General features: G+C 68.9%; 2 protein-coding genes across 4 annotated transcripts in view; one reads left to right on the top strand and one right to left on the bottom strand.

Annotated features, from left to right (window-relative positions):
* nras (NRAS proto-oncogene, GTPase) overlaps positions 1–20,341 on the top strand; it is a 68,519-nt gene that overhangs the window by 7,208 nt on the left and 40,970 nt on the right. For 2 of the 3 annotated variants that reach the window (XM_048553290.2, XM_048553289.2), the window contains exon 2: positions 19,838–19,972. In XM_048553290.2, coding sequence (XP_048409247.1) covers positions 19,862–19,972 — 111 coding nt within the window. In that variant the 5' untranslated portion in view covers positions 19,838–19,861. Of the gene's footprint in view, positions 1–18,926; positions 19,037–19,837; positions 19,973–20,341 lie in introns of those variants that run through there. The other variant, XM_048553291.2, reaches the window with a different exon arrangement.
* LOC132210844 (uncharacterized) lies at positions 27–1,760 on the bottom strand (the record flags this gene model as incomplete). The annotated part of the gene is made up of 3 exons (XM_059653456.1): positions 27–222; positions 399–900; positions 1,631–1,760. Coding segments are annotated over 3 exons (828 nt in total), but the record flags the coding sequence as incomplete, so codon positions are not given.

The raw sequence follows: 20,341 nt of genomic DNA, 5'->3' as shown, positions 1-20,341 counted from the left end.
GGGGGGTTGTGGGGGGGGTGAGGAGTGGGGGGGTGAGGAGTGGGGGGGTGAGGAGTGGGGGGGTTGTGGGGGGGGTGAGGAGTGGGGGGGTGAGGAGTGGGGGGGTGAGGAGTGGGGGGGTTGTGGGGGGGGTGAGGAGTGGGGGGGTGAGGAGTGGGGGGGTTGTGGGGGGGGTGAGGAGTGGGGGGTGAGGAGTGGGGGGGTTGTGGGGGGGGTGAGGAGTGGGGGGGTGAGGAGTGGGGGGTGAGGAGTGGGGGGGTTGTGGGGGGGTGAGGAGTGGGGGGGTTGGGGGGGGTGAGGAGTGGGGGGGTGAGGAGTGGGGGGGTTGTGGGGGGGTGAGGAGTGGGGGGGTTGTGGGGGGGGTGAGGAGTGGGGGGTGAGGAGTGGGGGGGTTGTGGGGGGGGTGAGGAGTGGGGGGGTGAGGAGTGGGGGGGAGGGGGGTGTGGGGGGGGTGAGGAGTGGGGGGGTGAGGAGTGGGGGGGTGAGGAGTGGGGGGTTGTGGGGGGGTGAGGAGTGGGGGGGTGAGGAGTGGGGGGGTTGTGGGGGGGTGAGGAGTGGGGGGTTGTGGGGGGGGTGAGGAGTGGGGGGTGAGGGTGGGGGGGTTGTGGGGGGGTGAGGAGTGGGGGGTGAGGAGTGGGGGGGTGAGGAGTGGGGGGTTGTGGGGGGGGTGAGGAGTGGGGGGGTTGTGGGGGGGTGAGGAGTGGGGGGGTTGTGGGGGGGGTTGTGGGGGGTTGTGGGGGGGTTGTGGGGGGGGTGAGGAGTGGGGGGGGATGTGGGGGGGGTGAGGAGTGGGGGGGTTGTGGGGGGGGGTGAGGAGTGGGGGGGGTGAGGAGTGGGGGGTGAGGAGTGGGGGGGGTTGTGGGGGGGGTGAGGAGTGGGGGGGTTGTGGGGGGGGTGAGGAGTGGGGGGGGGTTGTGGGGGGGGTGAGGAGTGGGGGGGGTTGTGGGGGGGGTGAGGAGTGGGGGGGGTGTGAGGAGTGGGGGGGTTGTGGGGGGGGTGAGGAGTGGGGGGGGTGAGGAGTGGGGGGGTTGTGGGGGGGGTGAGGAGTGGGGGGGTGAGGAGTGGGGGGGGTTGTGGGGGGGGTGAGGAGTGGGGGGGGTTGTGGGGGGGTGAGGAGTGGGGGGGGTTGTGGGGGGGGTGAGGAGTGGGGGGGGTTGTGGGGGGGGTGAGGAGTGGGGGGGGTTGTGGGGTGGGTGAGGAGTGGGGGGGGTTGTGGGGGGGGTGAGGAGTGGGGGGGGTTGTGGGGGGGGTGAGGAGTGGGGGGGTTGTGGGGGGGGTGAGGAGTGGGGGGGGTGAGGAGTGGGGGGGGTTGTGGGGGGGGGTTGTGGGGGGGGTGAGGAGTGGGGGGGGTTGTGGGGGGGGGTGAGGAGTGGGGGGGGTGAGAGTGGGGGGGGGTTGTTGGGGGGGGTTGTGGGGGGGGTGAGGAGTGGGGGGGGTTGTGGGGGGGGTGAGGAGTGGGGGGGGGTTGTGTGGGGGGGTGAGGAGTGGGGGGGGTTGTGGGGGGGTGTATGTGTGGTGTGTGTTGTGGGGGGGGTGAGGAGTGGGGGGGGTGGGGGGGGTTGTGGGGGGTGTGAGGAGTGGGGGGTGTTGTGGGGGGGGGGTTGTGGGGGGGTGAGGAGTGGGGGGGGGTGAGGAGTGGGGGGGGAGTGGGGGGGTGAGGAGTGGGGGGGGAGTGGGGGGGTGAGGAGTGGGGGGGGGAGTGGGGGGGTGAGGAGTGGGGGGGGAGTGGGGGGGTGAGGAGTGGGGGGGGTGAGGAGTGGGGGGGGGGTGAGGAGTGGGGGGGGGTTGTGGGGGGGTGAGGGGGGGGGGTTGTGGGGGGGTGAGGAGTGGGGGGGGTGAGGAGTGGGGGGGTGAGGAGTGGGGGGGGGGTGAGGAGTGGGGGGGGGGTTGTGGGGGGGTGAGGGGGGGGGGTTGTGGGGGGGTGAGGAGTGGGGGGGGTGAGGAGTGGGGGGGGTTGTGGGGGGGTTGTGGGGGGGGTGAGGAGTGGGGGGGTTGTGGGGGGGTGAGTAGTGGGGGGGTTGTGGGGGGGTGAGTAGTGGGGGGTTTGTGGGGGGGTGAGTAGTGGGGGGGTTGTGGGGGGGGTTGTGGGGGGGGTGAGGTGGTGGGGGTGAGGTGGGGGGGGGTGAGTTGTGGGGGGGGTGAGTTGTGGGGGGGTTTGTGGGGGGGTGAGGAGTGGGGGGGTTGTGGGGGGGTGAGGAGTGGGGGGGGTTGTGGGGGGGTGAGGGTGGGGGGGTTGTGTGGGAGGTGAGGAGTGGGGGGGGTTGTGGGGGGGGGGTGAGGAGTGGGGGGGTTGTGGGGGGGGTGAGGAGTGGGGGGGGTGAGGAGTGGGGGGGGTTGTGTGGGGGGTGAGGAGTGGGGGTGTGTGTGGGGGGTGAGGAGTGGGGGTGTTTGTGGGGGGGTGAGGAGTGGGGGTGTTTGTGGGGGGGTGAGGAGTGGGGGTGTTTGTGGGGGGGTGAGGAGTGGGGGTGTTGTGGGGGGGTGAGGAGTGGGGGGGGTTGTGGGGGGGGTTTGGGGGGGGTGAGGAGTGGGGGGGTTTGTGGGGGGGTGAGGAGTGGGGGGGGTTTGGGGGGGGTGAGGAGTGGGGGGGTTTGTGGGGGGGGGTTGTGGGGGGGGTTTGGGGGGGTGAGGAGTGGGGGGGTTTTTGGGGGGTTTGGGGGGGTGAGAGTGGGGGGGTTTGTGGGGGGGGTTTGGGGGGGGTTTGTGGGGGGGTTTGTGGGGGGGTGAGGAGTGGGGGGGGTTGTGGGGGTTTGTGGGGGGGGAGGTGTGGGGGGGTGAGGGTGGGGGGGGTGTGGGGGGGTGAGGAGTGGGGGGGTTGTGGGGGTTTGTGGGGGGGTGAGGTGTGGGGGGGTGAGGAGTGGGGGGGGTGTGGGGGGGTGAGGAGTGGGGGGGTGTGGGGGGGTGAGGAGTGGGGGGGGTTGTGGGGGGGTGTGGAGTGGGGGGGGTTGTGGGGGGGGTGAGGAGTGGGGGGGTTGTGGGGGGGTTTGGGGGGGGTGAGGAGTGGGGGGGTTGTGGGGGGGGTTTGGGGGGGGTGAGGAGTGGGGGGGTTTGGGGGGGGGTGAGGAGTGGGGGGGTTTGTGGGGGGGTGAGGTGTGGGGGGGGGTGTGGGGGGGGTGAGGAGTTGGGGGGGGTGTGGGGGGGGTGAGGAGTGGGGGGGGGTGTGGGGGGGTGAGGAGTGGTGAGGAGTGGGGGGGGTGTGGGGGGGTGAGGAGTGGGGGGGGGGGTGTGGGGGGGTGAGGAGTGGGGGGGGGTGTGGGGGGGTGAGGTGTGGGGGGGGTGAGGAGTGGGGGGGGGTGTGGGGGGGTGAGGAGTGGGGGGGGGTGTGGGGGGGTGAGGAGTGGGGGGGGGTGTGGGGGGGGTGAGGAGTGGGGGGGTGTGGGGGGGTGAGGAGTGGGGGGGTGTGGGGGGGTGAGGAGTGGGGGGGGTTGTGGGGGGGTGAGGAGTGGGGGGGGTTGTGGGGGGGTGAGGAGTGGGGGGGGTTGTGGGGGGGTGAGGAGTGGGGGGGGTTGTGGGGGGGTGAGGAGTGGGGGGGGTGAGGAGTGGGGGGGGTTGTGGGGGGGTGAGGAGTGGGGGGGGAGTGGGGGGGGTTGTGGGGGGGGTTGTGGGGGGGTGAGGAGTGGGGGGGTGAGGAGTGGGGGGTGAGGAGTGGGGGGGGTTGTGGGGGGTGAGGAGTGGGGGGGGTTGTGGGGGGGTGAGGAGTGGGGGGGGTTGTGGGGGGGTGAGGAGTGGGGGGGGTTGTGGGGGGGTGAGGAGTGGGGGGGGTTGTGGGGGTTGAGGAGTGGGGGGGGTTGTGGGGGGGTGAGGAGTGGGGGGGGTTGTGGGGGGGTGAGGAGTGGGGGGGTGAGGAGTGGGGGGGGTTGTGGGGGGGTGAGGAGTGGGGGGGTTGTGGGGGGGTGAGGAGTGGGGGGGGTTGTGGGGGGGTGAGGAGTGGGGGGGGTTGTGGGGGGGTGAGGAGTGGGGGGGTGAGGAGTGGGGGGGTGAGGAGTGGGGGGGGTGAGGAGTGGGGGGGGTTGTGGGGTGGTGAGGAGTCGGGGGGTTTGTGGGGGGGTGAGGAGTCGGGGGGGTTGTGGGGGGGTTGTGGGGCGGTGAGGAGTGGGGGGGTGAGGAGTGGGGGGGGTTGTGGGGGGGTGAGGAGTGGGGGGGGTTGTGGGGGGGTGAGGAGTGGGGGGGGTTGTGGGGGGGTGAGGAGTGGGGGGGTGAGGAGTGGGGGGGGTTGTGGGGGGGTGAGGAGTGGGGGGGTGAGGAGTGGGGGGGGTTGTGGGGGGGTGAGGAGTGGGGGGGGTTGTGGGGCGGTGAGGAGTCGGGGGGTTTGTGGGGGGTGAGGAGTCGGGGGGGTTGTGGGGGGGTTGTGGGGCGGTGAGGAGTCGGGGGGTTTGTGGGGGGGTGAGGAGTCGGGGGGGTTGTGGGGGGGTTGTGGGGCGGTGAGGAGTGGGGGGGTTGTGGGGGGGTGAGGAGTGGGGGGGGGTTGTGGGGGGGTGAGGAGTGGGGGGGTGAGGAGTGGGGGGGGGTTGTGGGGGGTGAGGAGTGGGGGGGGGTTGTGGGGGGGTGAGGAGTGGGGGGGTGAGGAGTGGGGGGGGTTGTGGGGGGTTGAGGAGTGGGGGGGGTTGTGGGGGGGTGAGGAGTGGGGGGTGAGGAGTGGGGGGGGTTGTGGGGGGTGAGGAGTGGGGGGGTGAGGAGTGGGGGGGGTTGTGGGGGGGTGAGGAGTGGGGGGGGTTGTGGGGGGGTGAGGAGTGGGGGGGTGAGGAGTGGGGGGGGTTGTGGGGGGGTGAGGAGTGGGGGGGGTTGTGGGGGGGTGAGGAGTCGGGGGGTGAGGAGTGGGGGGGGTTGTGGGGGGGTGAGGAGTCGGGGGGTTTGTGGGGGGGTGAGGAGTCGGGGGGGTTGTGGGGCGGTGAGGAGTGGGGGGGTGAGGAGTGGGGGGGTTGTGGGGGGGTGAGGAGTGGGGGGGTGAGGAGTGGGGGGGGGTTGTGGGGGGGTGAGGAGTGGGGGGGGTTGTGGGGGGGTGAGGAGTGGGGGGTGAGGAGTGGGGGGGGTTGTGGGGGGGTGAGGAGTGGGGGGGGTTGTGGGGGTTGAGGAGTGGGGGGGGTTGTGGGGGGTTGAGGAGTGGGGGGGGTTGTGGGGGGGTGAGGAGTGGGGGGGGTTGTGGGGGGGGGGGAGTGGGGGGGTGAGGAGTGGGGGGGGTGAGTGGGGGGGTCGTGGGGGGGTCGTGGGGGGGGTGAGGAGTGGGGGGGTCGTGGGGGGGTGAGGAGTGGGGGGGTCGTGGGGGGGTGAGGAGTGGGGGGGGTCGTGGGGGGTGAGGAGTGGGGGGGGTTGTGGGGGGGTGAGGAGTCGGGGGGTTTGTGGGGGGGTGAGGAGTCGGGGGGTTTGTGGGGGGGTGAGGAGTCGGGGGGGTTGTGGGGGGGTGAGGAGTGGGGGGGGGTTGTGGGGGGGTGAGGAGTGGGGGGTGAGGAGTGGGGGGGGGTTTGTGGGGGGGTGAGGAGTGGGGGGTGAGGAGTGGGGGGGGGTTTGTGGGGGGGGTGAGGAGTGGGGGGTGAGGAGTGGGGGGGGTTGTGGGGGGGGGTTGTGGGGGGGGGTGGGGGGGGGTTGTGGGGGGGTGAGGAGTGGGGGGGGTTGTGGGGGGGTTGTGGGGGGGTGAGGAGTGGGGGGGTTGTGGGGGGGGTTGTGGGGGGGTGAGGAGTGGGGGGGGTTGTGGGGGGGTGAGGAGTGGGGGGGTGAGGAGTGGGGGGGTGAGGAGTGGGGGGGTGAGGAGTGGGGGGGGTGAGGAGTGGGGGGGGTGAGGAGTGGGGGGGTTTTGGGGGGGTGAGGAGTGGGGGGGTTTTGGGGGGGTGAGGAGTGGGGGGGTGAGGAGTGGGGGGTTGTGGGGGGGTGAGGAGTGGGGGGGGGTGAGGAGTGGGGGGTGTGAGGAGTGGGGGGGGGAGTGGGGGGTGAGGAGTGGGGGGGGTGAGGAGTGGGGGGGTGAGGAGTGGGGGGAGGAGTGGGGGGGGAGTGGGGGGGGTTGTGGGGGGGGTGAGGAGTTGGGGGGGGAGGAGTGGGGGGGGGAGTGGGGGGGGTTGTGGGGGGGGTGAGGAGGTGGGGGGGTGTGGGGGGTGGTGAGGAGTGGGGGGGGTGAGGAGTGGGGGGGGTGAGGAGTGGGGGGGGTTGTGGGGGGGTGAGGAGTGGGGGGGGTTGTGGGGGGGTGAGGAGTGGGGGGGGGTTGTGGGGGGGTGAGGAGTGGGGGGGTTGTGGGGGGGTGAGGAGTGGGGGGGGTTGTGGGGGGGTGAGGAGTGGGGGGGTTGTGGGGGGGTGAGGAGTGGGGGGGGGTTGTGGGGGGGTGAGGAGTGGGGGGGGGTTGTGGGGGGTGAGGAGTGGGGGGGGTTGTGGGGGGGTGAGGAGTGGGGGGGGTTGTGGGGGGGGTTGTGGGGGGGTGAGGAGTGGGGGGGGGTTGTGGGGGGGGTTGTGGGGGGGTGAGGAGTGGGGGGGGTTGTGGGGGGAGTTGTGGGGGGGTGAGGAGTGGGGGGGGTGAGGAGTGGGGGGGGTTGTGGGGGGGTTGTGGGGGGGTGAGGAGTGGGGGGGTTGTGGGGGGGTGAGGAGTGGGGGGGTTGTGGGGGGGTTGTGGGGGGGTGAGGAGTGGGGGGGTTGTGGGGGGTGAGGAGTGGGGGGGGTTGGGGGGGGTTGTGGGGGGGTGAGGAGTGGGGGGGTTGGGGGGGGTTGTGGGGGGGTGAGGAGTGGGGGGGGTTGGGGGGGGTTGTGGGGGGCTGAGGAGTGGGGGGGGTTGTGGGGGGCTGAGGAGTGGGGGGGGTGAGGAGTGGGGGGGGTTGTGGGGGGGGTGAGGAGTGGGGGGGGTGAGGAGTGGGGGGGGTTGTGGGGGGCTGAGGAGTGGGGGGGGTTGTGGGGGGCTGAGGAGTGGGGGGGGGGTGAGGAGTGGGGGGGTTGTGGGGGGGTGAGGAGTGGGGGGTTGTGGGGGGGTGAGGAGTGGGGGGGGTTGTGGGGGGGTGAGGAGTGGGGGGGTTGGGGGGGTTGTGGGGGGGTGAGGAGTGGGGGGGGTTGGGGGGGGTTGTGGGGGGGTGAGGAGTGGGGGGGTTGGGGGGGTTGTGGGGGGCTGAGGAGTGGGGGGGGTTGTGGGGGGCTGAGGAGTGGGGGGGGTGAGGAGTGGGGGGGGTTGTGGGGGGGGTGAGGAGTGGGGGGGGTGAGGAGTGGGGGGGGTTGTGGGGGGCTGAGGAGTGGGGGGGGTTGTGGGGGGCTGAGGAGTGGGGGGGGTGAGGAGTGGGGGGGGTTGTGGGGGGGTGAGGAGTGGGGGGTTGTGGGGGGGTGAGGAGTGGGGGGGGTTGTGGGGGGGTGAGGAGTGGGGGGGTTGTGGGGGGTGAGGAGTGGGGGGGTTGTGGGGGGGTGAGGAGTGGGGGGGGCTGTGGGGGGGTGAGGAGTGGGGGGGTTGTGGGGGGTGAGGAGTGGGGGGTTGTGGGGGGGTGAGGAGTGGGGGGGGTTGTGGGGGGGTTGTGGGGGGGTGAGGAGTGGGGGGGTTGTGGGGGGTGAGGAGTGGGGGGGGTTGTGGGGGGGTTGTGGGGGGCTGAGGAGGTGGGGGGGTTGTGGGGGGCTGAGGAGTGGGGGGGGTGAGGAGTGGGGGGGGTTGTGGGGGGGGTGAGGAGTGGGGGGGGTGAGGAGTGGGGGGGGTTGTGGGTGGCTGAGGAGTGGGGGGGGTTGTGGGGGGCTGAGGAGTGGGGGGGTGAGGAGTGGGGGGGGTTGTGGGGGGGTGAGGAGTGGGGGTTGTGGGGGGGTGAGGAGTGGGGGGGGTTGTGGGGGGGTGAGGAGTGGGGGGTTGTGGGGGGGTGAGGAGTGGGGGGGTTGTGGGGGGGTGAGGAGTGGGGGGGGTTGTGGGGGGGTGAGGAGTGGGGGGGTTGTGGGGGGGTGAGGAGTGGGGGGGTTGTGGGGGGGTGAGGAGTGGGGGGGGTTGTGGGGGGGGTTGTGGGGGGGTGAGGAGTGGGGGGGTTGTGGGGGGCTTGTGGGGGGGTGAGGAGTGGGGGGGTTGTGGGGGGGTTGTGGGGGGGTGAGGAGTGGGGGGGTTGTGGGGGTGTGAGGAGTGGGGGGGTTGTGGGGGGGTGAGGAGTGGGGGGGTGAGGAGTGGGGGGGTTGTGGGGGGGTGAGGAGTGGGGGGGTTGTGGGGGGGTGAGGAGTGGGGGGGTTGTGGGGGGGTGAGGAGTGGGGGGGGTTGTGGGGGGGGGTTGTGGGGTGGTGAGGAGTGGGGGGGGGAGTGGGGGGGGTTGTGGGGGGGGTTGTGGGGGGTGAGGAGTGGGGGGGGTGTGGGGGGGTGAGGAGTGGGGGGGGTTGTGGGGGGTGAGGAGTGGGGGGGGTTGTGGGGGTGTAGGAGTGGGGGGGCTTGTGCGGGGGTGAGGAGTGGGGGGGCTTGTGCGGGGGTGAGGAGTGGGGGGGTTTGTGGGGGGGCTTGTGCGGGGGTGCGGAGTGGGGGGGTTGTGGGGGGGTGAGGAGTGGGGGGGGTTGTGGGGGGGTGAGGAGTTGGGGGGGGTGAGGCGTTGTGGGGGGGGTTGTGGGGGGGTGAGGAGTGGGGGTGGGTTGTGGGGGGGTGAGCAGTGGGGGGGGTTGTGGGGGGGGGTTGTGGGGGGGTGAGGAGTGGGGGGGGGTTGTGGGGGGGTGAGCAGTGGGGGGTGTTGTGGGGGGGGTTGTCGGGGGTTGTGGGGGGGTTGTGGGGGTGTGAGGAGTGGGGGGGTTTGTGGGGGGGTGAGGAGTGGGGGGGGTTGTGGGGGGGTGAGGAGTGGGGGGGGTTGTGGGGGGGTGTGGACTGGGGGGGGGAGTGGGGGGGTGAGGAGTGGGGGGTGTTGTGGGGGGGTGAGGAGTGGGGGGTGTTGTGGGGGGGTGAGGAGTGGGAGGGGTTGTGGGGGGGTGAGGAGTGGGGGGTGTTGTGGGGGGGTGAGGAGTGGGGGGTGTTGTGGGGGGGTGAGGAGTGGGGGGTGTTGTGGGGGGTGAGGAGTGGGGGTGTTGTGGGGGGGTGAGGAGTGGGAGGTGTTGTGGGGGGGTGAGGAGTGGGAGGTGTTGTGGGGGGGTGAGGAGTGGGGGGGTGAGGAGTGGGGGGTGTTGTGGGGGGGTGAGGAGTGGGGGGTGTTGTGGGGGGGTGAGGAGTGGGGGGTGTTGTGGGGGGGTGAGGAGTGGGAGGTGTTGTGGGGGGGTGAGGAGTGGGAGGTGTTGTGGGGGGGTGAGGAGTGGGGGGGGTTGTGGGGGGGTTGTGGGGGGGTGAGGAGTGGGGGGGGTTGTGGGGGGGTGAGGAGTGGGGGGGGTTGTGGGGGGGTTGTGGGGGGGTGAGGAGTGGGGGGGGTTGTGGGGGGGTGAGGAGTGGGGGGGGTTGTGGGGGGGTGAGGAGTGGGGGGGGTTGTGGGGTGGTGAGGAGTGGGGGGGGTGGGGGGGGTTGTGGGGGGGTGAGGAGTGGGGGGGGTTGTGGGGGGGTGAGGAGTGGGGGGGGTTGGGGGGGGTTGTGGGGGGGTGAGGAGTGGGGGGGGTTGTGGGGGGTTGTGGGGGGGTGAGGAGTGGGGGGGTTGTGGGGGGGTGAGGAGTGGGGGGGGTTGTGGGGGGGTGTGGAGTGGGGGGGGTTGTGGGGGGGGTTGTGGGGGGGGTTGTGGGGGGGTGAGGAGTGGGGGGGGTTGTGGGGGGGTGAGGAGTGGGGGGGGTTGTGGGGGGGTTGTGGGGGGGTTGTGGGGGGGTGAGGAGTGGGGGGGGTTGTGGGGGGGTGAGGAGTGGGGGGGGTTGTGGGGGGTGAGGAGTGGGGGGGGTTGTGGGGGGGTGAGGAGTGGGGGGGTTGTGGGGGGGTGAGGAGTGGGGGGGGTTGTGGGGGTGTGAGGTGGTGTGGGGGTGTGAGGAGGTGGGGGGGGTTGTGGGGGGTGAGGAGTGGGGGGGGTTGTGGGGGGGGTTGTGGGGGGGTGAGGAGTGGGGGGGGTTGTGGGGGGGTGAGGAGTGGGGGGGGGTTGTGGGGAGGTGAGGAGTGGGGGGGGTTGTGGGGAGGTGAGGAGTGGGGGGGCTTGTGGGGGGGTGAGGAGTGGGGGGGTGAGGAGTGGGGGGGGTTGTGGGGGGGTGAGGAGTGGGGGGGTTGTCGGGGGGTGAGGAGTGGGGGGGGTTGTGGGGGGGTGAGGAGGGGGGTGAGGAGTGGGGGGGGTTGTGGGGGGGTGAGGAGTGGGGGGGGTTGTGGGGGGGGTTGTGGGGGGGTGAGGAGTGGGGGGGTGAGGAGTGGGGGGGGTTGTGGGGGGGTGAGGAGTGGGGGGGTGAGGAGTGGGGGGGGTTGTGGGGGGGTGAGGAGTGGGGGGGGTTGTGGGGGGGTGAGGCGTGGGGGGGTGAGGAGTGGGGGGGGTTGTGGGGGGGTGAGGAGTGGGGGGGGTTGTGGGGGGGTGAGGAGTGGGGGGGGTTGTGGGGGGGTGAGGAGTGGGGGGGGTTGTGGGGGGGTGAGGAGTGGGGGGGGTTGTGGGGGGGTGAGGAGTGGGGGGGGTTGTGGGGGGGTGAGGAGTGGGGGGGGTTGTGGGGGGGTGAGGAGTGGGGGGGGTTGTGGGGGGGTGAGGAGTGGGGGGTGAGGAGTGGGGGGGGTTGTGGGGGGGTGAGGAGTGGGGGGGGTTGTGGGGGGGTGAGGAGTGGGGGGGTGAGGAGTGGGGGGGGTTGTGGGGGGGTGAGGAGTGGGGGGGGTTGTGGGGGGGTGAGGAGTGGGGGGGGTTGTGGGGGGGTGAGGAGTGGGGGGGGGTGGGGGGGGTTGTGGGGGGGTGAGGAGTGGGGGGGGTTGTGGGGGGGTGAGGAGTGGGGGGGGTTGGGGGGTTTGTGGGGGGGTGAGGAGTGGGGGGGGTTGGGGGGGGTTGTGGGGGGGTGAGGAGTGGGGGGGGTTGTGGGGGGGTTGTGGGGGGGTGAGGAGTGGGGGGGGTTGTGGGGGGGTGAGGAGTGGGGGGGGGTTGTGGGGGGGTGTGGAGTGGGGGGGGTTGTGGGGGGGTGTGGGGGGGTGAGGAGTGGGGGGGGTTGTGGGGGGGTGAGGAGTGGGGGGGGTTGTGGGGGGGTTGTGGGGGGGTTGTGGGGGGGTGAGGAGTGGGGGGGGTTGTGGGGGGGTGAGGAGTGGGGGGGGTTGTGGGGGGGTGAGGAGTGGGGGGGGTTGTGGGGGGGTGAGGAGTGGGGGGGGTTGTGGGGGGGTGAGGAGTGGGGGGGGTTGTGGGGGGGTGAGGAGTGGGGGGGGTTGTGGGGGTGTGAGGTGGTGTGGGGGTGTGAGGAGGTGGGGGGGGTTGTGGGGGGGTGAGGAGTGGGGGGGGTTGTGGGGGGGGTTGTGGGGGGGTGAGGAGTGGGGGGGGTTGTGGGGGGTGAGGAGTGGGGGGGGTTGTGGGGAGGTGAGGAGTGGGGGGGGTTGTGGGGAGGTGAGGAGTGGGGGGGCTTGTGGGGGGGTGAGGAGTGGGGGGGTGAGGAGTGGGGGGGGTTGTGGGGGGGTGAGGAGTGGGGGGGGTTGTCGGGGGGTGAGGAGTGGGGGGGGTTGTGGGGGGGTGAGGAGGGGGGTGAGGAGTGGGGGGGTTGTGGGGGGGTGAGGAGTGGGGGGGTTGTGGGGGGGGTTGTGGGGGGGTGAGGAGTGGGGGGGTGAGGAGTGGGGGGGGTTGTGGGGGGGTGAGGAGTGGGGGGGTGAGGAGTGGGGGGGGTTGTGGGGGGGTGAGGAGTGGGGGGGGTTGTGGGGGGGTGAGGCGTGGGGGGTGAGGAGTGGGGGGGGTTGTGGGGGGGTGAGGAGTGGGGGGGGTTGTGGGGGGGGTGAGGAGTGGGGGGGGTTGTGGGGGGGTGAGGAGTGGGGGGGGTTGTGGGGGGGTGAGGAGTGGGGGGGGTTGTGGGGGGGTGAGGAGTGGGGGGGGTTGTGGGGGGGTGAGGAGTGGGGGGGTTGTGGGGGGGTGAGGAGTGGGGGGTGAGGAGTGGGGGGGGTTGTGGGGGGGTGAGGAGTGGGGGGTGAGGAGTGGGGGGGGTTGTGGGGGGGTGAGGAGTGGGGGGGGTTGTGGGGGGGTGAGGAGTGGGGGGTGAGGAGTGGGGGGGGTTGTGGGGGGGTGAGGAGTGGGGGGGTTGTGGGGGGTGAGGAGTGGGGGGGGTTGTGGGGGGGTGAGTGGGGGGGGTTGTGGGGGGGTGAGGAGTGGGGGGGGTTGTGGGGGGGTGAGGAGTGGGGGGGGTTGTGGGGGGGTGAGGAGTGGGGGGGGTTGTGGGGGGGTGAGGAGTGGGGGGGGTTGTGGGGGGGTGAGGAGTGGGGGGGTGAGGAGTGGGGGGGGTTGTGGGGGGGTGGGAGTGGGGGGGTGAGGAGTGGGGGGGGTTGTGGGGGGGTGAGGAGTGGGGGGGTGAGGAGTGGGGGGGGTTGTGGGGGGGTGAGGAGTGGGGGGGGTTGTGGGGGGGTGAGGAGTGGGGGGGGTTGTGGGGGGGTGAGGAGTGGGGGGGGTTGTGGGGGGGTGAGGAGTGGGGGGGGTGAGGAGTGGGGGGGGTTGTGGGGGGGGTGAGGAGTGGGGGGGTTGTGGGGGGGTGAGGAGTTGGGGGGGGGTGAGGAGTGGGGGGGGTTGTGGGGGGGTGAGGAGTTGGGGGGGGGTGAGGAGTGGGGGGGGTTGTGGGGGGGTGAGGAGTTGGGGGGGGTGAGGAGTGGGGGGGTTGTGGGGGGGTGAGGAGTTGGGGGGGGGTGAGGAGTGGGGGGGGTTGTGGGGGGTGAGGAGTTGGGGGGGGTGAGGAGTGGGGGGGGTTGTGGGGGGGTGAGGAGTTGGGGGGGGGTGAGGAGTGGGGGGGTTTGTGGGGGGTGAGGAGTGGGGGGGGTTGTGGGGGGGTGAGGAGTTGGGGGGGGGGGTGAGGAGTGGGGGGGGGTTGTGGGGGGTGAGGAGTTGGGGGGGGGTGAGGAGTGGGGGGGGTTGTGGGGGGGTGAGGAGTTGTGGGGGGGTGAGGAGTTGGGGGGGGGGTGAGGAGTGGGGGGGGTTGTGGGGGGGTGAGGAGTTGTGGGGGGGGGTGAGGAGTTGTGGGGGGGGTGAGGAGTTGGGGGGGGGGTGAGGAGTGGGGGGGGTTGTGGGGGATGAGGAGTTGGGGGGGTTGGGGTGGGGGGGTGAGGAGTTGGGGGGGGTGCGGAGTGGGGGGGTTGGGGGGGTGAGGAGTGGGGGGGTTGGGGGGGGGTGAGGAGTGGGGGGTTGAGGGGTGGGGGGGGTTGGGGGGGGTGAGGAGTGTGGGGGGTTGGGGGGGGTGAGGAGTGGGGGGGGTTGTGGAGTGGGGGGGTGAGGAGTGGGGGGGGGGAGTGGGGGGGGTAGTGGGGGGGTGAGGAGTGGGGGCGGTTGTGGGGGGGGGAGTGGGGGGGTGAGGAGTGGGGGGGGTTGGGGGGGGGGTGAGGAGTGGGGGGGGTTGGGGGGGGGTGAGGAGTGGGGGGGGTTGGGGGGGGGTGAGGAGTGGGGGGGGTTGGGGGGGGGTGAGGAGTGGGGGGGGTTGTGGGGGGGGTGAGGAGTGGGGGGGGTTGTGGGGGGGTGAGGAGTTGGGGGGGGTGAGGAGTTGGGGAGGGTGAGGAGTGGGGGGGGTGAGGAGTTGGGGGGGGTGAGGAGTTGGGGGGTTGGGGTGGGGGGGGGTGAGGAGTTGGGGGGGTGAGGAGTGGGGGGGTGGGGGGGGGTGAGGAGTTGGGGGGGGTGAGGAGTGGGGGGGTTGGGGGGGGTGAGGAGTTGGGGGGGGTGAGGAGTGGGGGGGTTGGGGGGGGTGAGGAGTTGGGGGGGGTGAGGAGTGGGGGGGTTGGGGGGGGTGAGGGGTGGGGGGGGTTGGGGGGGGTTGTGGAGTGGGGGGGGTTGTGGAGTGGGGGGGTTGTGGGGGGGGGAGTGGGGGGGTGAGGAGTGGGGGCGGTTGTGGGGGGGGGGAGTGGGGGGGTGAGGAGTGGGGGCGGTTGTGGGGGGGGGAGAGGGGGTGTGAGGAGTGGGGGCGGTTGTGGGGGGGGGAGTGGGGGGGTGAGGAGTGGGGGCGGTTGTGGGGGGGTGAGGAGTGGGGGCGGGAGTGGGGGGGTGAGGAGTGGGGGGTGTTGTGGGGGGGTGAGGAGTGGGGGGTGTTGTGGGGGCGTGAGGAGTGGGGGGTGTTGTGGGGGGGTGAGGAGTGGGGGGTGTTGTGGGGGGGTGAGGAGTGGGGGGTGTTGTGGGGGGGTGAGGAGTGGGGGGTGTTGTGGGGGGGTGAGGAGTGGGGGGTGTTGTGGGGGGTGTTGTGGGGGGGTGAGGAGTGGGGGGTGTTGTGGGGGGGTGAGGAGTGGGGGGTGTTGTGGGGGGGTGAGGAGTGGGGGGTGGAGTGGGGGGTGTTGTGGGGGGGTGAGGAGTGGGGGGTGTTGTGGGGGGGTGAGGAGTGGGGGGGGTTGTGGGGGGGTGAGGAGTGGGGGGGGTTGTGGGGGGGTGAGGAGTGGGGGGGGTGAGGAGTGGGGGGGTGAGGAGTGGGGGGGTGAGGAGTGGGGGGGGTTGTGTGGGGGTGAGGAGTGGGGGGGGTTGTGTGGGGGTGAGGAGTGGGGGGGGTTGTGTGGGGGTGAGGAGTGGGGGGGGTTGTGTGGGGGTGAGGAGTGGGGGGGGTTGTGGGGGGGTGAGGAGTGGGGGGGGTTGTGGGGGGGTGAGGAGTGGGGGGGGTTGTGGGGGGGTGAGGAGTGGGGGGGGTTGTGGTGGGGTGAGGAGTGGGGGGGGTTGTGGTGGGGTGAGGAGTGGGGGGGGTTGTGGTGGGGTGAGGAGTGGGGGGGGTTGTGGTGGGGTGAGGAGTGGGGGGGGTTGTGGTGGGGTGAGGAGTGGGGGGGTTTGTGCGGGGGTGAGGAGTGGGGGGGTTTGTGCGGGGGTGAGGAGTGGGGGGGTTTGTGCGGGGGTGAGGAGTGGGGGGGGGTGAGGAGTGGGGGGGGGTGAGGAGTTGGGGGGGGTGAGGAGTTGGGGGGGGGTGAGGAGTGGGGGGGGTTGTGGGGGGGGTTGTGGGGGGGTGAGGAGTTGGGGGGGGGGTGAGGAGTGGGGGGGGTTGTGGGGGGGTGAGGAGTGGGGGGGGTTGGGGGGGGGTGAGGAGTTGGGGGGGGGTGAGGAGTGGGGGGGGTTGTGGGGGGTGAGGAGTTGGGGGGGGGTGAGGAGTTGGGGGGGGTGTGGAGTGGGGGTGGTTGTGGGGGGGTGAGGAGTTGGGGGGGGTGTGGAGTGGGGGTGGTTGTGGGGGGGTGAGGAGTTGGGGGGGGTTGTGGGGGGGTGAGGAGTGGGGGGGGTTGTGGGGGGGTGAGGAGTGGGGGGGTTGTGGGGGGGTGAGGAGTGGGGGGGTTGTGGGGGGGTTGTGGGGGGGTGAGGAGTGGGGGGGGTTGTGGGGGGGTGCGGAGTGGGGTGGGTGAGGAGTGGGGGGGGTTGTGGGGGCGTGAGGAGTGGGGGGGGTTGTGGGGGCGTGAGGAGTGGGGGGGGTTGTGGGGGGGGTGAGGATTGGGGGGGGAGTGGGGGGGTGAGGATTGTGGGGGGGGAGTGGGGGGGTGAGGATTGTGGGGGGGGAGTGGGGGGGTGAGGATTGTGGGGGGGAGTGGGGGGGTGAGGATTGTGGGGGGGAGTGGGGGGGTGAGGATTGTGGGGGGGAGTGGGGGGGTGAGGATTGTGGGGGGGAGTGGGGGGGTGAGGAGTGGGGGGGTTGTGGGGGGGGTTGAGGAGTGGGGGGGTTGAGGAGTGGGGGGTTGAGGGGGGGGTTGAGGAGTGGGGGGGTTGTGGGGGGGGGTGGTGAGGAGTGGGGGGGTTGTGGGGGGGGTGAGTATTGGGGGGGGTGAGAGGGGGGGTTGTGGGGGGGGTGAGTATTGGGGGGGGTGAGTGTCGGGGGGGTGACTATTGGGGTGGTTGGGGGGGTGTGAGTGTGAGGGGGGGGTGTGAGTGTGAGGGGGGGGTGTGAGTGTGAGGGGGGGGTGTGAGTGTGAGGGGGGGGTGTGAGTGTGGGGGGGGGTGTGAGTGTGTGGGGGGGGGTGTGAGTGTGTGGGGGGGGGTGTGAGTGTGTGGGGGGGGTGAGTGTGGGGGGGTTGTGAGGCGGGTGGGGTTGGGTTGTGGGGGGCGGTGAGTAGTGGGGGGTGTTGTGGGGGGGTGAGTATTGGCGGGGTTTGTGGTGGGGTGCGTATTGGGGGTTTTGTGGTGGGGTGAGTATTGGGGGGTTGTGGGGAGGGGTGAGTATTGGGGGGGTTTGTGGTGGGGTGCGTATTGGGGTTTTTGTGGTGGGGTTTTGTGGGGCGGCTGAGTATTTTGGGGGGGTTGAGTATTTGGGGGTTTGTGGGGCGGCTGAGTATTGTGGGGGGGGTTGTGGGTTGGGTGAGTATTGGGGGTTTGTGGGGGGGGGTGAGTATTGGGGGGTCGTGGGGGGGGGTGAGTATTGGGGGGTCGTGGGGGGGGGTGAGTATTGGGGGGTTGTGGGGGGGGGTGAGTATTGGGGGGTTGTGGGGGGGGTGAGTATTGGGGGGTTGTGGGGGGGGTTGTGGGTGGGGTTGTGGGTGGGGTGAGTATTGGCGGGTTGGGGGTGTTGTGGGTGGGGTGAGTATTGGGGGGGTGGGGGGGCGGTGAGTATTGGGGGGGTTGTGGGGCGGCTGAGTATTGTGGGGGGGGTGAGTATTGGGGGCGTTGTGGGGGGGGTGAGTATTGGGGGCGTTGTGGGGGTGGTGAGTATTGGGGGCGTTGTGGGGGGGGTGAGTGTTGTGGGGGTGTTGTGCGAGGTGGGGTTTGCCAGGGGGGCATTGAGTGCGGGGGGGGGCGGTGAGTGCGTGGGCGGGGTGAGGTGCGGGGGTGGGTGCGGTGCGGTGAGGAGGTGAGTGCGGGGTGTGGTTGCGTGCGGGCGGAGTCTGTCAGGGGGTGGTTGCGGGTGGGGTGCGGGGTGTGGTGAGGTGCTGGGGGGGTGAGTGCGAGGGGTGTGGGGTGAGTTGCGAGGCGGGGGGGTGAGTGCCGGCGGGGTTGCGAGGTCGGGGGTTGAGTGCCGGGGGGTTTGCGAGGCGGGGGCTGTGAGTGCGAGAGGGGCGTTGAGTGCGAGGGGCGGTTGCTGGGGGGTGAGTGTGAGGGGGTGTGTGTGTGGGGGTGTGGTGAGTGTGGGGGGGGGTGAAATCGGGGGGTGGTGAGTAAGGCAGGGTGTTTTGGGGGGTGCTTTTGGTGGGGTGATTGTGGGGGTGTGAGTGTGGGGTGGGGTCAGTATGGGGTTGTTTGTAGTTGGGGTGAGTATGGCGGGGGGCGTCTGGGGAGGTTAAGTGTGGGGTGCGTAAGTATGGGGGGGGTGTGTGGGGCTGTTTGTGGGGTGGTTGAATATGGGGTGGTGTTTGTTGGGCTGAGTATGGGGTGTTTGTGTGGGGGTGGTGAGAATGGGGGGGTGTCTGTAGTGGGGTGAGTATTGGGGTGTGTCTGTGGGGAGGTTAAGTGGGGCGGTGTCTCTGGTGGGGTTGAGCGTGGGGGAGGTTGAGCGTGGGGGGCTGTTTGTGGGGGTGGTGTTTGTTGGGGTTTGATATGGGGAGTGTTTGTGGGTGGGGTGAGTGTGGGTGGTTTTGTGGGGGTGGTGAGTATGGGGGGGTTTGGGGCAGAGGGCGGGGTTGTCGGGGGGTGAGTGTGGGTTGGGGGTTGAGTATGGGGGGGTTGTGGTGGGGTTGAGTACGGGGGGGAAGTTTTGGGGGTGAGAGTATGGGGGGTGTTTGTGGGGGTGAGTTTGGGGGGTTTGTGGGGGCAGAGGGGTTGTGGGGTGGTGAGTATGGTGGGTGAGTATGGGTAGGGGTTGAGTATGGGGGGTTGTGGGGGGGGTTTGTCGGGGGTGAGTATGGGGTGGGTTTGTGCAGGCGGTGAGTATGGGGGAGGTTTGTGCAGCGGGGTTTGTCGGGGGGTGAGTATGGGGGGGGTTTGTCGGGGGGTAAGTAATTGGGGGATGAGTATGGGGGGGTGAGTATGGGGGGTGCTGTGAGTAAGGGGTTGCTTGTGGGGGCTTGTGGGGTGGGCTGTGAGTATGGGGTTGCTTGTGGGGGGCGCTGTGAGTACGGGTGCTGTTGTGGGGTCTGAGGACGGGGTTGTGGTCAGTGTTAAGGCGATAGGGGTGAGGGGGCTGAGGGGATGTTCATCCCTAATGGCCCAGAAGATAGTTAAAAGCCACCCACATTGCTATGCGTTTGGAGTCACATGTAGGCCGTTAGGATGGTAGTTTCCTCCTTTAAAGGACATTAGTTTCCTCCTTTAAAGGACATTAGTGAACCCACAAGGGGTTTTTTGACAATTGATAATGGATTCACGGTCATCAAGTAATTCTTAATTTTACAAACTTATTGAGTTCAAATTCCACCATCTGCTGTGTTGGGTGTTGAACCTGGGTCCATGGAATGTCAGCTAGGTCTCTGGATTAACAGTCTGGCAAAAATGCTGCTAGGCCATTGCCTCCCCTTGAGGAGTTGAGAACTGGAATCATTGTTTTGCATTGAGAAAATGTGTGAAGAGATGTGGAATGGGGCTTGGTTTATATTGAAGGTATAAATTTGGAAGGGAACTTGTGTTGGAGGTGTTTCAAGCTTGAGGTAAGAAGGAAGACATGAATGAGACCATATTAGGAAATTTTATTATGAAATTCTACAAGTGGGATTCAGTGCAGGCAACAGAAGGTACCTGTTTGCTGTACTTTCTCAGATTGTAGATTGCATCCTAGGTTAGGTGGCAGCTTTACAATCTGCAGCACACTGCTGCATTGAAAGTCAGCTATAAATACTCTGAGGGGGGTGAGTGGGGGGAGCGGATGCGAGGGGAGTGATTCGGGGAGGTGGAGGGCGGGGGTTAGTTTCGGGGCTCAGAGGGCGAGGGTGGGGTGAGTCGGGGGTGCGGGGGAGTGAGTTGGGGGCAAGGCGGATGCTAGTGGGGGGAGTGAGGGAGCATGGGAGGCGTTAGTGGGGGGTGTGAGTGAGGGAGCATGGGAGGCGCTAGTGGGGGGTGTGAGTGGGGGAGCATGGGAGGCGCTAGTGGGGGGTGTGAGTGGGGGAGCATGGGAGGCGCTAGTGTGTGGTGGCGAGGGGTGTGAGTGGGGGAAATACTGAGAGGTTGCCCCTTCTGGCTGGTGAATTGAGAACTCTGACAAAAGTCTCAGGATAAGGGGTTGGTGGATCAGAACTGAGGTGAGAAATTTCTTCACTGAGGGTTGTGAATCTTTAGAATCCTACCCGTCGTAAACGCTCCAATTTGAATATATTTAAACTTTAGGTATTTTTGGCTTCTCACTAAATCGAGGAATATAGAGAATAAGTCTAAATGGAATTAAGGTAGAATATCATTCGTGATTATATTGCATAGTGAAGTGAGTCTGTGGCGACACATCATCAAATATTATTGTTTCTTATGTTTTTATGTTCATAAGCTGCCTGGCAACAATTTTCTGTTAACTTTGAGTAAGTAATATAGTTTTATAATTGTATTAAATTTTCTACAGTAAAATCTTTTTAACGAACATGTTTTGAAAGTTTGTTTTCATGTGTGATTTTCATTACACTTGTTTGACTTTTTGGATAGATTGAATTTGACCAGGCTGTGTCTAAAGACCCTATCTAGTTTAATACTAAAAAGTGACATCAAACTTAAAGGCTTTAGAAGTCACAGTTGGCTGATCTGTTTAAAATATAACTGCATATGATTAAACCAATGGTTTGCAAGTGACCTGTTGAAATCATTGTACCTGTGTGATCCACATTTTTGAAATCATCACCAAACATTTCCTCCTCATGCTACCTCTAATAGGCTGAACTATAACTCAAGACTGCCCAAACATGATTAAGTTTTGTGAGGACAGAGTTCATATTACTTGTGGTAGTGTTGTTCTAATGGACCTCGCAGGAAAATTTCATAAACCGACCCTTTTGGTTTGCTGAAACTTTACTACTGATAACTCTGCCAAATATTCTTATTTTTTTTTCATTTCTCAGTTTGGCCGCTGAGGGAAGCTTGAAATGACGGAATATAAGCTGGTAGTGGTCGGAGCTGGTGGTGTGGGAAAGAGTGCCTTGACGATCCAGTTGATTCAGAACCACTTTGTTGATGAATACGATCCAACAATTGAGGTAAGTGGGCTCAGTCCTAACAGTTGAGTATTGGGTAATGTTGACAGTAATGTAGGCAGATTTTTATTTATGTTTGAGTTGTAAATGATGCTGTATTCTTAGCTTTATGCAAAAATCCTAGTTTATCGATTCCAACAAAAGACATGTTATAGAACATAGAACATTACAGCGCAGTACAGGCCCTTTGGCCCTCTATGTTGCGCCGACCTGTGAAACCAATCAGAAGCCCATCGAACCTACACTATTCCATTATCATCCATATGTTTATCCAATGACCATTTAAATGCCCTTAAAGTTGGTGAGTCTACTACTGTTGCAGGTAGTGCATCCCACGCTCTTACTACTCTGAGTAAAGAACCTTCATCCGAT

Source organism: Stegostoma tigrinum, chromosome 21 (assembly GCF_030684315.1).
Source record: "Stegostoma tigrinum isolate sSteTig4 chromosome 21, sSteTig4.hap1, whole genome shotgun sequence".
NCBI classification, from domain to species: domain Eukaryota; kingdom Metazoa; phylum Chordata; class Chondrichthyes; order Orectolobiformes; family Stegostomatidae; genus Stegostoma; species Stegostoma tigrinum.
This window is presented reverse-complemented; position numbering and strand designations above follow the sequence as displayed.